This window comes from Varanus komodoensis, unplaced genomic scaffold, assembly GCF_004798865.1.
Source record: "Varanus komodoensis strain SLA01 unplaced genomic scaffold, ASM479886v1 scaffold1, whole genome shotgun sequence".
Lineage (NCBI taxonomy): Eukaryota > Metazoa > Chordata > Lepidosauria > Squamata > Varanidae > Varanus > Varanus komodoensis.
In genome coordinates, this window is record NW_025335268.1 from 114,417,765 (window position 1) to 114,432,537 (window position 14,773).

General features: G+C 39.9%; 1 protein-coding gene across 1 annotated transcript in view; it reads right to left on the reverse strand.

Moving 5' to 3' along the window:
- Positions 1 to 9,034, reverse strand: part of LOC123028737 (interleukin-12 receptor subunit beta-2-like) — a 29,667-nt gene extending 20,633 nt beyond the window's left edge. The window contains exons 1-5 of the mRNA XM_044440954.1: positions 8,336 to 9,034; positions 7,978 to 8,017; positions 6,398 to 6,663; positions 5,882 to 5,996; positions 4,070 to 4,245 (exon numbers count right to left, since the gene is read on the reverse strand). Coding sequence (XP_044296889.1) covers positions 4,070 to 4,245; positions 5,882 to 5,996; positions 6,398 to 6,663; positions 7,978 to 8,017; positions 8,336 to 8,393 — 655 coding nt within the window. The 5' untranslated portion in view covers positions 8,394 to 9,034. The remainder of the gene's footprint in view (positions 1 to 4,069; positions 4,246 to 5,881; positions 5,997 to 6,397; positions 6,664 to 7,977; positions 8,018 to 8,335) is intronic.
- Positions 9,035 to 14,773: the final 5,739 nt, after the last annotated feature.

The following is a 14,773-nucleotide window of genomic DNA, read 5'->3' on the forward strand; positions in this document are numbered from 1 at the left end:
ATTATTAAAAAATCAGTCTGCATGCACCTCAAAGAAAATGCAGTGATTAAGAAAAGCCAGCATGAATTTATCAAAAATGAATCCTGCTGGACTAATTTAATCTCATTTTTTGACTGGGCAACGTCCCAAATGGACAGAGGGAAAACTGTGGACATAATCTACATAGACTTTAGCAAAGTTTTCAACATGACATCCTGATAAGCAACTTAGCAAAAAGCGCATAAGATAGAAAAACTATTAGTTGGATCCAAAGTTAGCTCCTAAATCAGAGTGCTCAACAATGGCATTTTCTCAAACCAGAGGGATGTAACTAGTGGGTTCAGTCCTAGGCCCAGTGCACTTCAACAGATTTATTAATGGTTTAAATGGAGAAGTACAAGGAAAGATAATCAAAAGTGCAGATGAAACAAAACTGAGTGGAGCAGCAAACACTCTAGAAGACAGAATGAAGATCCAGCATGATCTTGATAAACTTGAATGCTGGAAAGCATCAAAATGAGATTCAATGGGACCAAGTCCACCACCTAGGAAAATGAAACCAATGCATTGATCTTGATAAGATGGGGAAAACGCGACTCAACAGAACTGAAAAAAGAAAAAGACCTTGGAGTTATCGTGGACAATAGGCTAAATATGAGCCAAGAATGCAATGCATCCACAAAAGGGCAAATACACTTTTGGGATGCATTAATAGAAGTATTACTTTCGACTTCTGGTTGGAATTGTGGGACTTCCGGTTGGCGTCATGGCGAGATGGCTGTGAAGAACAGGGGCTTCCGTAATCACGCCGGTATTTGTTTGACAGTGAACTGCTAGAGGCTCATCCAAGCCCTGTCGGGGCAGGGATTAGATGCCCAAGCACTCTTCTGGGCAATGTGGGGCGGCGGCTCCACATTTACTGGGAGAAAATTGTGTTTTTCTCAATTGAACAACACAGGGGAGAGATCAGCTCCCTGCAAGCCATAGACGACCAGATATAGCACAGAAAAATAGCTTGGAGTTCATCGGACCTGCTGGATGAGCATTTCTACCTTTTCAATATTACCTGTGAAAGAACTGAAGTGGATATTAATTGCAACAAAGAAGAAAGAAAAGCCCCTTTGACAGAGGTAGGAATTCCCCCTCCCTCCACGGAGTTTCAGCAGCAATTAATCTAGGGGAGAGGAACTGAGGATTTTTGAAAGTATGAGGCTGGAAAGTAAGATTTCCTTTTTCTAATTCCCCAAGGGTGAAGAATCTGAATAAAAAACTATTGTGGATTAAGGGATAGAAGGACAAATTATTTCTGACGAACCGCCATTTTCTTGTTAGATTTCTATTTAGTCTTCTTTGTGACATCATATAAAGACAAAACAATTCTTTGCTGCCATCCTGTGGTTATTGGACTTATAACAAGTCCCCTTCCTCTTTTTCTTTTTGGAGATTTTTTTTCTCTTTTCTCTTTTCTCCTCTTTCTTTTTTTGTTCCTGCTTTGCAATTACTGGCAAAAAACTATCATCATTTATTATGGGAAAAATACACTCTTTCTCCTCTTCAGCATCTACATCAGCTGCTCAGAGTTCAACTCATCTGTTCAAAGCCAAAGATGCCGAAAAATATCAAAAAGATCTACAAATGACTCTTTTGGCAATACAAACATCTTTAACAGCTATGCAAGCATCCCAAGAGGCTATCCAAAATTCTATATCAAAATTAAGCTTAGAACAGAGGAATATATTAGCAGAAATAAGGAACATGTCAGCTAAGCAGAAAAACTTCGCAAATGAACAAAGAGAACATTTTGACAAACTGGATAGTCCTGTTAAGGATGTATCAACTCAACTGGCAGATGTTTGACTTAAAACTGAACAGAATACACAAAAAATACAACAAGCACATCATAAAATTGAAACAGTAGACAAAGAAACACAATTAATAAAGCAAACAAACAAGTCATTACTGGATTTATTGGCTATATTACAGATGGAGAAGGAATTTAATTATTTGAGATTCCAGAATATACCCAAAGGAAAGAAAGAGGTCCTATGGGAATTAATGATTACCATGTTACTGTCAGTAAAAAATCTCACATAGGAACCGAGAAAAACTCAGGTGGAACAAGTAGACTTGCTGATTGTTAAAAAGGTTAAGTATTTGGGAATCTATCTTACAGTTAAGTGTACTACTCTGAAAGAAGACAACTATGATAAACTATTTAAGGATATTAAGAGTGATTTGGAAAAATGGGCTAATTTGCAATTTCCCTTGCTGGGAAGAATAGCACTAGCTAAAATGAATATATAACCAAAGCTTTTGTTTCTATTCCAAATGATTCCCATAAAAGTTGATAGAAAATTTTTTGATGATTTAAACTTTCAAATCTTAAGACTTATATGGAGAAAAAAGAAACCAAGGATCAAATTAAAAATACTGCAGGAGGCTAAAGAGAATGGGGGCTTTGGTTTTATATCTTGAAGGGTATGATTTGCAAATGGGTTGGCATGCTTATATGTAATATGAAAAGGCTAAGCTATATGGCTCTTTCTTAAGTTACTATATTAGGAAATCATTAACATCAGGGTGGGGAAAGTTAAAGACAAAATTGTATAATAAATTACCAAGATCGTTTTCACTTATGGAAGCGCTTTTATATCCAAATGAATTGAACTTTGTAGGGATCATAAGATATGATGACATTCTGGATAATGATGGAGGATTGGTAACATTAGCAACTTTGTATAAAAAAAACCTGTATAAAATGTTTTATAGATGGTATCTGTTGCCAAATAGATCAGCTATCTTCAAATATGTCAAATAGATGTTGGAAATGTAAACATAAATTGGTACTTTCTATCATACATGGTGGACTTGCGATAATGCGAAAAAATATTGGATTAAAATACATAAATGGCTTGAGGAAATGTTACAAAAATCTTTAGCTTTTAAACCTGAAGTCTTCTTATTAGGCACTATACCTATTGATATTAGTAAACAAGAAATGTATTGGATTTTATAAGTAATTACTGCAGCAAAGATCATATTTGCTCAATGCTGGAAAAGTGAAGTACCATCCATCGAAGAACGGATTCTAAAAAAGATCTTGGACGATGCAGAAATGGATAGATTGACTTTGTCATTGAAGGATTTCGATTCCTATCAAGCTTGGGACTCTTTTTATTATTGGCTAGAGAAACAGGACTTTGTATAGATTTAAATCTGTTTTTAAGTCATCATAAATGGAAAAAAATGTGGGGGCTGACCCAGCAGGCCCGATGTTTTTGATGATTGATGTTGTTTTTTAGTTAGGGTTATAATTTTCAATAAAACTTATTATATAAAAAAAGAAGTATTACTTTCAAATCTTGAGTAGTAGTTCTCCATACTCCTCACTATTCAGACCTCATCTGGAATGCTGTGCACCAAGATTTAAGAAAAATGCAGAAAAATTAGAAAGCATCTGGGGTGGGGGGAGGGGCAGGGACAAAGATGATCCAGGGTTTGGAAACACTGCCCTGAGAGGAGGGACTGAGAGAACTTGGCATGTTTAGCCTCGAGAACAGAAGACTGAGGGAGGACATGATATCTCTCTATAAGTACTTCAAAGGCTGTCACAAAGAGGAAGGTCAAGATCTTTGCTGATGCCAGAGTGTAGGACACAGAATAATCAGTTCAAGTTGTGACAAACCAGATTCAGGCTGGACATCAGGAAAAGCTTCCTCACTGTCAGATCAGCACGACAGTGGAGTCAGCTGCCTAGAAAGGTGGTAGTCTCTCCCACACTAGAGACATTCAAAAAGAAACTGGACAGCCATGTGAGTGGGATGGTGTAAACTGGTGACCTGCAACAGCAGGGGTTGGACCTGATGGCCTTCTTGATCTCTTCCAATTCTACTACTGTATGGTTCTATGATGTGTCAGGAGACGTCTGCTCAGAAAAGAAAGGAAAAATCCTCACTGATCAAGTTCAGTTCAGTTCAATTGGACTTGTTCTGATTGGGAAAAGGAAGATGAAAATTCTATTGAAGCCAATATTCTCTAGAATACCAGATATGCAAGATGGATGTATTTGAGATACATTTCTTATTTTTACCTATGTCTATTAATTTGAACTGAAATGGTTGGGATGCAGATTCCCCCAGTCCATTTGTGGCAGTAACTACAAGTGTGTAGGTAGAGTTGAAGTCCAACTTTTCTTTGAGCTCTATCGAGCTGCGGGTGAAAATGTCTTCTTGCAAAAATGTTTTGTTGGTAAATCCATTGGTTACCCTGCAACAGAAAGGCAAACCTGCATGAAACGGTGAATGCCCCTTATCTGTTAAGCAACAGGGTATTGCTCTGTTGATTCTCTTACTACTACTCCTGCTGTTCAATGGATAGGTACATCTGTTTACAAGATGACCTGGTCTGAATGCAATATTCCTTCGGTACACATCTGCCCTACTTTACATTGCAGCCTAGTGCACTGGCCTTTCCCAGCCTGGTGTTCTCAGTCTATTGGCCATGAAGGCAGGGGATGGTGGGAGCTGGACTGCAATACATCTGGAGGGTATTGGATTGGGGCAGGCTACTATACATGCCTATTCAAAACAGTGGTATAGCTAGGACTAGACCTTAACACCAAAATTCGGGGCCCTGCAACCCAGCTGCCTTCACCAAGAGAGTGGCAGGTGATGACGGTGTCAGAGTAACAAACAAACACTATTTTATTCCTGCAGTGCTGTTTTATGTAAGCGTAAAATACACAATTGCATATGCTCAGAGTATTTTTTCTTTTTATCAAGGCTGGTAAACATGTTAACATATAAAGAAGCAGCTGGAAACCATGGGCTGATAATGGCTGGGAAAACATGGGCTTTGAGCATAAATTGACAGAGTGCCAGAAGGATCCAAACAGTGGTAGGCCTTCTTTCATATTACTTGCAGCAGATGTGGTGGTTTTAGATCTCATATCCTCCATATGTTTTGCAAGTCAGTAGTGCAAGATGGAGCCTCTACTCCATCTTGCACTATTTCAAGGCATTTTCATATGCTCCCCCAGTCCAGGATGCAGAAACTACAGAGACACTCAGAGGAAGCACAACTATAGCAGGGTCCATGCAAGAAGAACGACCCATTATTGCAAACCATGAAGTCTGCTCAGAAACTGCTCAGGAAGACTGCCAAGATCTTCCAGAAACATCTGTAAAGTGGCTTCATGGAAGAAAAAGGGGCAGGAAACGCCCCTTCCATGAACTCCCTTCTGTTCACATACCTAAGGATCTGAGCCACTGTTAAAGGATCCTCCCCTTATGAAAAAAAAGCACTCTGTTTACTGAGCCAAAAGTTGATGGCAGGAAACCAAACATCTATTCTACACTGTTTGACAGTCACAATATTTTGGTCAGAGCTACCCTAAGCTTTATTTTCACCCAAAGTAAAATGCATGGGGACTTAACAGCAGGAAAAAGGGAAGATGTAGGCACTCTGTAGGTTAGGGGGACAAGTGTCCTCTTTTATAGAAGACAATGCTCTTTTTGAAGGGATGCCAGAGGACTGTCCTCTATTCTGAAGGTATCCTTGATTTGAAGGATTGTCCAAAAACTTCTGGTAGAGGGAAAAAGAACCATCAGGAGTAAGAGCTGGGCCTTAGAATTACCCATCAACAATACCTAGACAACAGATTGAGCAATACACAGAGGACATGTGGTCACAGTCTTCTAAACTATGGTGAAATGTGAGATGAGATATAATTTAAATTTCTATTTAAATTAGAATACTTATTTCTAAATTTGCACCTAGACATACAGTACACAGTAGCCTGTACAAATCAGCACACTCTTTTGTGGTGATTCATAAGTAAGCACTGTAGTGGGTGTGGGCGTGAGTTAATGAATATAAGTACAGCGAAATCTGTAAAACTTACTGTAACATATAGCTAGTATCAAGATAGGTATAATGTCCTTTGTCCCATGAACAAGTAGTATATCCATTTTTTCCATATTGGATGCAGGATATATTTTTTGGCTGATCTGGAGGAACTTAAAAGAGAGAACTAGTCAGGAGCTGGAACATGAGTAGCTTCATATAAGTTAATACAAATCAATGTTTTGATCAATTTTGTTTTTCAAAGACAACCCCAATATATGCCTGCAAAGAGTTTGTATTTGCTTTACTTCATTGCAAAAAATGGTTATGAGAACGTTCTAATGTCCTAAGAGCACATGATGATCCAAAGTTATTTTTAAAAATCTAGAATCCAGCACTAAATGTATTATATGTAAGTGACTTTTCATTAGTACTCAGGCAATATTTCTTCCACATTAGTAATGCTGACATGGATTAGACCTATCTTTATATTCCCCCATCCCTGCTACTAGGCTGCATTTTTGATAATCACATCCACAGGCAAAATGCTCACAAACAAAAAACATAATCTTACTTCCGACATAAATGTAGATTCCACATATGAGCAGTGATGTCCGTTCCTTTGGACACTGGCATTCAAAGATCTGCCTCCCAAATCTGTGCAGTGAAATGTGAGCACTAACTGAAAGGCCACTGCTGCTGCTGATCTCTGAGTGATTTTGTAAAATAGATATCTTGTGCATGCCCTGCAGACTGCACTGTCCACCACTGTTCAGCCAGCAGGAAAGTGTCACAGCTGATCCACGTGACATATACACACCCGTAGCATTCATGGTTCCCCTGTAATGTAGCAAACAAGCAGTGTGTGTGTGCATTGCCGTGATTTTGTAGAATAGAAAATAAACTGGATTTGGGTACCAGATATTTTCTCCTTGTCCCAGTAAGAATGGTTACACAAATTAGTCTTACATACTGAAAACAAAGTGTCCTCATCTTCCTTGTCATGCTGATCATCCTGACCTTGGAACCGTATCCCAAAGCCAAAGCATTTTTGTCCTAGTAATGCCTTAAGGCATCTTCTGCAATCTGGTGCTCTCCAGGTTTGTTGGGCTACAGTTTCCATTGTCCCCAGCCAGTTTGATCCAGTGACCACCAGCTAACAAAAACAGGGCTGTCATCCAACACACTTGAAAGCTGCCAGCTTTGGGAAGACTATCCTAACGCCTTCCCAGGTCCTGGATGGGTCTGTGAATGGGGCTTGCCTACCCATTCACAGACCAAAATGTCATTATATGACATAGGTTATGCTATCCAATCCCTCATCGCAGAGGGCTGCTAGGTGCCACAGTGTAGCTTGGCCCCTGCGCTTGTGTCACATAATGGCTGGAAATGACAGAGGCAAAAGTAACAGGCACAGCTGCAGACGGGGAAATGGGCATTTCCATCTGTGAACAGGAAGACATACAGTCGTGCAAACTCTGCCCACTCTAGACTCAAGCGTCTCTCATTTGTGGCTCATATACTGATTCTAAATCTATTTATAAGCAAAAATAGAAATGATGCAGGAGTGTAGGTTCAGCTTGACCAAATATTCTCCAGTGCCTTGATCCCAGTAATTTACTTGCATTGTACATCTAAAAGCAATAGGATCATTGTCACTTTCTTCTTGCAGGATTCCTCTGCATTTGACAATTTCATGGAAGGCAGATATTCAACAGGTGATGCTATTCACATCACTGCATTTCCACACCAGAAAAAGAGCAGCTCTTGAATTACAAGGAATATATATACGGCAAACTGTAAAGTGTTCGCCTGCAGCGATATTCCTGCTGTTTTAGCACACAACTAAAAATGGTTGTAACATGTAGGAATCCTGCCTCTTAAGTTCCTATGTCCATGTAAATGCAGATTCTTCCATTTTGTATAACCTTTCTTTAATCTGAACTTATAATTGCTGCACTGAAAGGCACCAAAATCAAAACAACTTATGTGAACTGTAGTAGAAAAATCCCAATAATCTACTTTATAAAGGAAAATATAGAGATTAGGAAAGCAATCATGCAGACAATTAGGATTCTGATGGGTACCTCTTAATATTTTAGCCTAATAATAGAAAATAATACTATTTTTAAATGGAAAGAAATGGTACTCAACTGTGTATCATGGCACTCTTCTGCTCTTCCAAACATTACTCCTAAAATTAAAAAAGGGCCATATGAATGTAAGAAGAGCCACGCTACATCAGATCAAGGGTTCATCTAGTCCAACATCCTGTTAATATACAGAACTAGCTGTCCCTGGGAAACTCACAGGCAGGACATGAGAGCAACAGCACTCTCCCTCCCAAGTTCAAAGCAACTGGCTTATAGAGGCACTTTGCCTCTCTTTCTGGCATTAGTGATCTAGTTCACATGATGGCAACACCCATGGTGACCAAAAGGAAGACTGTCTTCGGTAGTGTAGGACACATGGCCAGACCCAGGAGATGGAGCTAGGGAAATACAGTACTTACCTGATCCCAACTGTACTAAAAGCCAAAGTTTTAAGGACACTTTTCCTGTAAAGAACATCTTGAATGCTGTGTGGGGATGGGGAACCACCCTATTTTAAAAGAAACTGTTAATCAATGTGGGCGGGATGGAGAACAACCCTTTAGGATCTCTCCAAGTTCGGTTAGCAGCTGAATGGCCTTTTGAAGAACAGAGAAATGGTGTTCCAAGACCCTGGAACTTTCCAGCATAGCACCGAGCCACTCAGTTTCACAAGAAATAATAGCACAGTGTAACAGAAGATGAAGTGCCTTTGAGCAGTGGGGTCTAGTACTGAGACATCACTTGCTTCACTCTTGGGTTTGTGTTCTATTTGTATGCTTTCCTTCCACAAACAATTCTTTTCTGGTTCATGAGCAAGCTTTGCCAGGTTTCTTTGCTGGGTACATCACTGCCAAAACATAACCAAGAAGAGAGTCATTCCAAAGGTCATATCAACTCTTGACTATGTTGTTTTAAAAAGCAAAGGTATGTCAAAATTAGATACTCAGCAGTGGGATTCTACATGACAGGAAGAATATTTTACAGTACTGGAAGCTGGGACTATATTCTCTGAGGATACATTCTCTTCAGTGATTAGATAAAGCTACCCAATTTGGCACATACCTATATCTACATCTACATCTTGTGCTACACCATCCAAAATAATCTCCACTTTGGAAATATAAAAACTGTTTCTCTCTTCCTCTGTTTTCTGCCTAGAAAGGTAGTGCTTTCTGTGGGTACCTGCCTGTGACTGCTATGAGAAAGCTTAGTTCAAGAGCAGCTAAGGGGTCCAGTCATCTGGAGTCTATCAGATGGGGAACTGAGGAAATGGAGCCAATAGCGCATTGCCAAAGTCGCAGGGTATCCCAATTGTGTAAAATAAAGATGTATGGCCAAGAAGCACTGGTGAGACTTACTGCAGGGTGGGAGAAACTCAGCTCACAACACAGGGATTCATGGACTAAAAGCTCCTGGCTCTTCACCACTGCAAATTGTCCATCTGCCTCTCTCAGGGGTGAAAAGAAGAAGCAATAGATGCCAGTGCTTACTTGCTCTGTCTCTCTGCCTGTCTGACCAGCAAGTGGTAACAACTATGAGGCAGAGGAAGAGCAGCAGTAGCAACTGGTGACAATGGCAGTGAGAAGGTGAAACTACCTGAGGGAGGGGTCTATTGGGGAGATCTGGTGCAAGGGCCTCAAAAACCTGGCTCTGTATAGGACAAGAAAGCACTCTATACTGAAGAGCTTCTTTCTGAAGTGTTCTGAAGAACTGCAGGTACAAGTGAAGAGGCTGCAGACTAATGCATGCTTACAGTACAATACGAAAGTTCCATGGAATTCAGTGTTTTACATCTGAGTAAACATGAACAGAATTGTCCTTTCATTCATTGCTGAAGATGACAGCGTGCCAGAATGTACCTTTCTGTTCTACTTATTGTAGTGACAAAACTTTTGCTGGGTTCAGCCTGCACATACATTAGTTCCCAGTTTCAGATGGTTGTGGATTCCGACTTGCTACTGGTGAAAATTAACAACAGGATCACTCTCAAAAGTGTTATCTAACAAATTGAACTGTCTCGTTTGTTATCACTGGAATTGTTGCTAGTGAAACCATGCTTGTGGAACAGCTTGAGTCAGAAACAACAAAAACCTAAATTTAGCTGTGTGGATTCTCGGCTATCATTCAAGTTCAAATCTAGCAAGAAACTCACGTAGCAGCTACATGCAGAAACAGCAAAGTGCATGCATGACTGCAAAAGGAAAGTGATGGAAGTGCAGGCATTTTCTTTTCTGTTCAGGTTTCCAAATGGATGAAGGGAAGTGGCACAAGCCACATGCATAAGTTTGTTGGTGAGAAATAAAAAATCCTCCTTTTTAAACTTTGTGATACAAGGAATTTGCACATCTGCATATGACTAGCTTCCTGCAACCAAAGGTCTGATTATGTTAAATAGTAGATGAAATTCATCAGCTCCTTTTCTCCCTTACCAATACAGTCTGCCTTTATATCTGCAGGGAAGATGGGTGCAATCGAATCCATCTCCCCCCCCCTCGAGCACTACACAGCCACCCCCCCCCCCCCCCCGCAGCACAATCGTGCTTGTGCTCGTGCAAGGAAGATGGGCACGATCGCGATCATCACCCAATGTGGAGTTTGCAACCTGAGGCAATTCTTTTCTGAAATTTTTGTTCGCGACCCAATTTGGTCGTGAACTGAGGCGTTCGTGAGCCGAGGTACCACTGTACATCAGAAACTTTTGTGATCACAGATGTGCTTTTGTTAAGAGCTGATACTCTATTCTCAAGCCATATTTTGGTTAAATGTTATATTTCCTCAGCTGGAAGCACCCCTAATCTTTTTAAAGCCATGGAAGAGATATGGGAAGATATTGTGAAATTTTGAACAGAAATGGCATAAGTAAAATTTGCAAAAGGCACTTTTTGCAGGTTGTTCTCCAGTAATGTAAATGCTTACTGCATGGTACCTATAACTAGGTACAGCTCAAAGCACTGATAGTCTTCCATTCGATCATAACTTCAGGAGGCTGTGAAGGGTTGTGGCAAGAGTCTATAGAACTGAGATGGAAAGGCTTGGGAGGGGAGTGGGTTAATTAGAAACTTCAGGTTCACCAGCCTGAGCTGGGTACAAAACAGAAGTGGGGGCAGAGCAAGGTACAAAAGCACAGCTTAAGAGCAACTCATTACTTATCATATCCCACAAGCCACATGCTAGGTTAACTGACATATACATGTATAAGTCTATAACTGAGTAGCTACAATCAAGAATTCTAACTCCAAGCTAATCAGCAGAGCTGTGCAAAGACCTGCTTGAAGGTGACCAATTCATACTTGCATTTTGTAAGTAAGGAATGCTGAAGTTGAGAGGTAAATGATTACTAGCCTTGTTAGAGACAGGTTTTTAAAATGCAATTTAACTTGTCATTCTTGAGCTGCTATTTGGACTCAGAAATAGTTGCTAATCTGTTGATAATTACTCAGTAGATGCTGATCCACTTTCTACCTACTCTTGCTATAAATAATCATGTTTCCTTACAGTACAGGTGTCAAGTAGTTAGCATATGTTAATTCACTGAAGACTTAAATTCAGGAAAAAAAATCTCTTTTGGAAGCAGAAGTGCTCCTAACCATTCTGCATGTGCTTAATTTTAAATATATGCTGAGAAGTGGCATGATAGTAAATTGTGAAGTACATTTCAAGCAGAGTCCAAACATGCAGACAGCTGTGTTGACCCATTAACAAACCAGTGCAAGCAGTGTTTCTACTGGAAGCAGAGCTTCCAGAAAATGTTTGGGTTTGTTCAATCAAGATCAAGCCACCCCCAGATACTCTGCATTACAGCAGAGGTAGGCGGTTCACAACTATATAATGCTGCTGAGAAAATCCACCCATCTCTCCTAACCACTCTGAGAATTGCAGCTGAGCAGAGAGGGAACACGGAATTTGGAGGGGAGGGGGCAGATGATAATTATGTCTATACTAATTAGAAAGTGTCCAGCCCGCATCCCATGCAAACCATGGCTCCATCATACCACTGGTGCCAAAATCAATGTGAAATGAATTCATTTTCCCTTCAGTACTCCCACCCAGGAAGAGCAGCTAGTTGGTCCCATCATAGCAAGCACTGCAAAATTTCTGCAGAAATTCCTAGGTAGAAAATCCCTTTATGAGTAAACATAAGACCCTGGATAAAGTACTCCATAAAAGTTGTCAGGTAGCCTTCAAAGCATTTGATGTTTTAGGAAGAAGAAAAGAACAAGGTGAGATTGCTGTCATTATGTTGTGCTTAAATAACAACCTCTCTCTCTCTCTCTCTCTCTCATTTGAGAGAGAGAGAGAGAGAGAGAGAGAGAGAGAGAGAGAGAGAGAGAGAATACCTTTGGACAATAACTTTATTAGGACCAACCAAGATTCCTAGTTGGATGAAGAATTCTAGAGAGGGCATTTTTGTGCAATTTTATTTGGCCATAATAAAAATATTGCCCAACTGTGGAGAAAAGCTGAGTTAATATGGTAGACAGTCAATACAGCAGTTTAATTGTCAGGATGACATTTATTAGGGTTTGCTGCTTGGTATGCTGAGTATTTTTAAGCAGCTTGAAAACAGTATCTGATATGCTAAGCCACAGGCTGCAGTAAATGTGACAAATGGTTCAATTTTAAGCATGTTGTCATTTGCTACATCTGAGGCATTTTTTTATAAATTGAACTGAAATTTGGCATGGTTGTAGGCTTCACAGGGTAAATTATGAAAGCCCATATTTTACCCAATTTGCTTAACAGGTGTCATTTTTATGGAATTTTGAATTTGGGGGTGCCTAATGGCAGAACCATTTTCTTACAAGTTTCCTTAACTAAAGGAGATCTGCTGTGTCTAATATTTTTTATTTTACTTATCTATTTTAATTTTTATATAACACTCCATTCCCATAGGTTCAGGGCTCTGTAGAGTGCAATGATATGGAGAAAATGGATTGCTATGTATCATGGCTATGTAAACAGGGCTGGCTTATTACTTGTTTCAGCTTGACAGGATGCATTTTCATCTTTGCATGAAATTAACTGTTTGTGGAATGGCAACTGCTTCCAGTCAGTCAATGACTGTAGAAAATAGTAGGTGAAAGAAAACAAAAAGCAGTTCCTTCCTTTAGTTTTTTTATTTCAGGAGCAGAAAGGCAGATATACTTGTCCATGGAATTTTGACTTTCTTCAGGTTGGTAAATCAGGTACGATGAAACAAAAGTTAAACTGTCTTTCTTTGCAGTTTCTTTATTTGTCAAGGGCAAAGATTGGATGCGTGATCAGTCAAGGTCTTTTACAAGAAAAGTCTGGTTCCTTTTTACAAGAACTGTTTTCTTAGAAAGTGAGCTAACACTTCATTGAGGGGAAGCAGGGAAAAAACATGTCACAGGTTTATGTTATATTTGAGATATAAGCCACAGCTCCTCTGGAACAATTCCTCATGGGGAGCAATCCATGGAAAACTATTTGCTGAAATTCCATGTTTCCTGGACAGAAGCCCAAGTGCCCAATAGCCTCATGTACCATATTGTTCAAGCAGACCCATGACAATCCTGTTCAGGATCCTGGTATTAAAAACTAGAAGGGACTGAGGATGGAAATGCAGGAAACCAGTTGTGGAGTGGTAGAGTCTTCAAATTCTGGTTTGTATACTTCTTTATATAAAACTGTGTTAAAAATAGTAAGAAATCTTGATATTGAGTATCAAACCCCTCACCCTCTACACAGACATACAATAGGATTAGTTAGGCCATAGAACCGATGTAAGGTGCATTCTACTTTTCTTTATTTCTAATATCATCACTTAAAATCTTGAGTCTAAACCCTTCATGGAAGATCAGTGGAAATTGAGTTTGAAGCATTATTTTTATATTTCAGCTGTTTCTTAGAATGAAATGTATTTGGTCCATATATCTCATTTGAAACTGTGCCCTTGTTTGTAGCAATGTGAATGTTCCAGTTTTCACTTTTAAAATGCCAAGGATCTAGTTTTCACTGTGTTCTGCTGATAATAATATATTACACTGCTTGTTACAGCCATTTACTCATTTGGCCACCTTCTCTTTTGTACCTTTCTCTGTCCCTTTAACTTATCTGCCTAGAACTTCCCCATCTTTGTTCAGTGAACTTTCTTCAGGTTGATATACCAACCTGAATTTTTGCATGCAACATCATTTTCCCCCTCACAAATAATTTAAACAAAATAAATTATTTATTTGGAGGCACAACAGTTTTCAGCTACAGCTAATTCCATAATCCATTATTGGGTATGAATTATGGTAGAAATACATAATATAGTGTGTGTGTGTGTGTGTGTGTGTGTGTGTGTGTGTTCAGAAATTCATGATAAAAATAAAAATATGAAAAATGGGAGTGGGGTGTCCTGGCATTGTTCAGTAGTCTTCTCCTTCAAGCTCTTGCTTCTGCACCTTGGACTACTTTGCACTGTCCATGCCTCTTGCATTTCATCAGTTGTCTCAAAGGACACCTCCAATGTTTGCCTCTTTGCTAGTCAGTGGAGCCATGAAGGAATTCTAGGCCCTTTAGGTAGCAATGCATATTACTTCAAGATGGGGTGAGCTAGTCTTGCAGTGAGTGGGGTCCCTCTGTTTATCCTTCTGAGTGGGGTCCTGGACTTCGACCTCGAAGTTCTGCTCTGCTGGTGCCTCTGGTCCATCACTTGTCCCTCTCCCCGACTCACGACTATTCTAGCTTCCTCCAGCCTTGCCTGGCATAACATCAAGGATGGTAAAAGCAGGAGCGGTGTATCTACTGCAGGCTCCACAGTGCCTGGAGCATTGTCCCCACGAACAGTGTCGTCCACCAAGTAGGACTAGCTTTGAAATCCAGGGACTGGGTGGCGGGGCAGTTCCAGC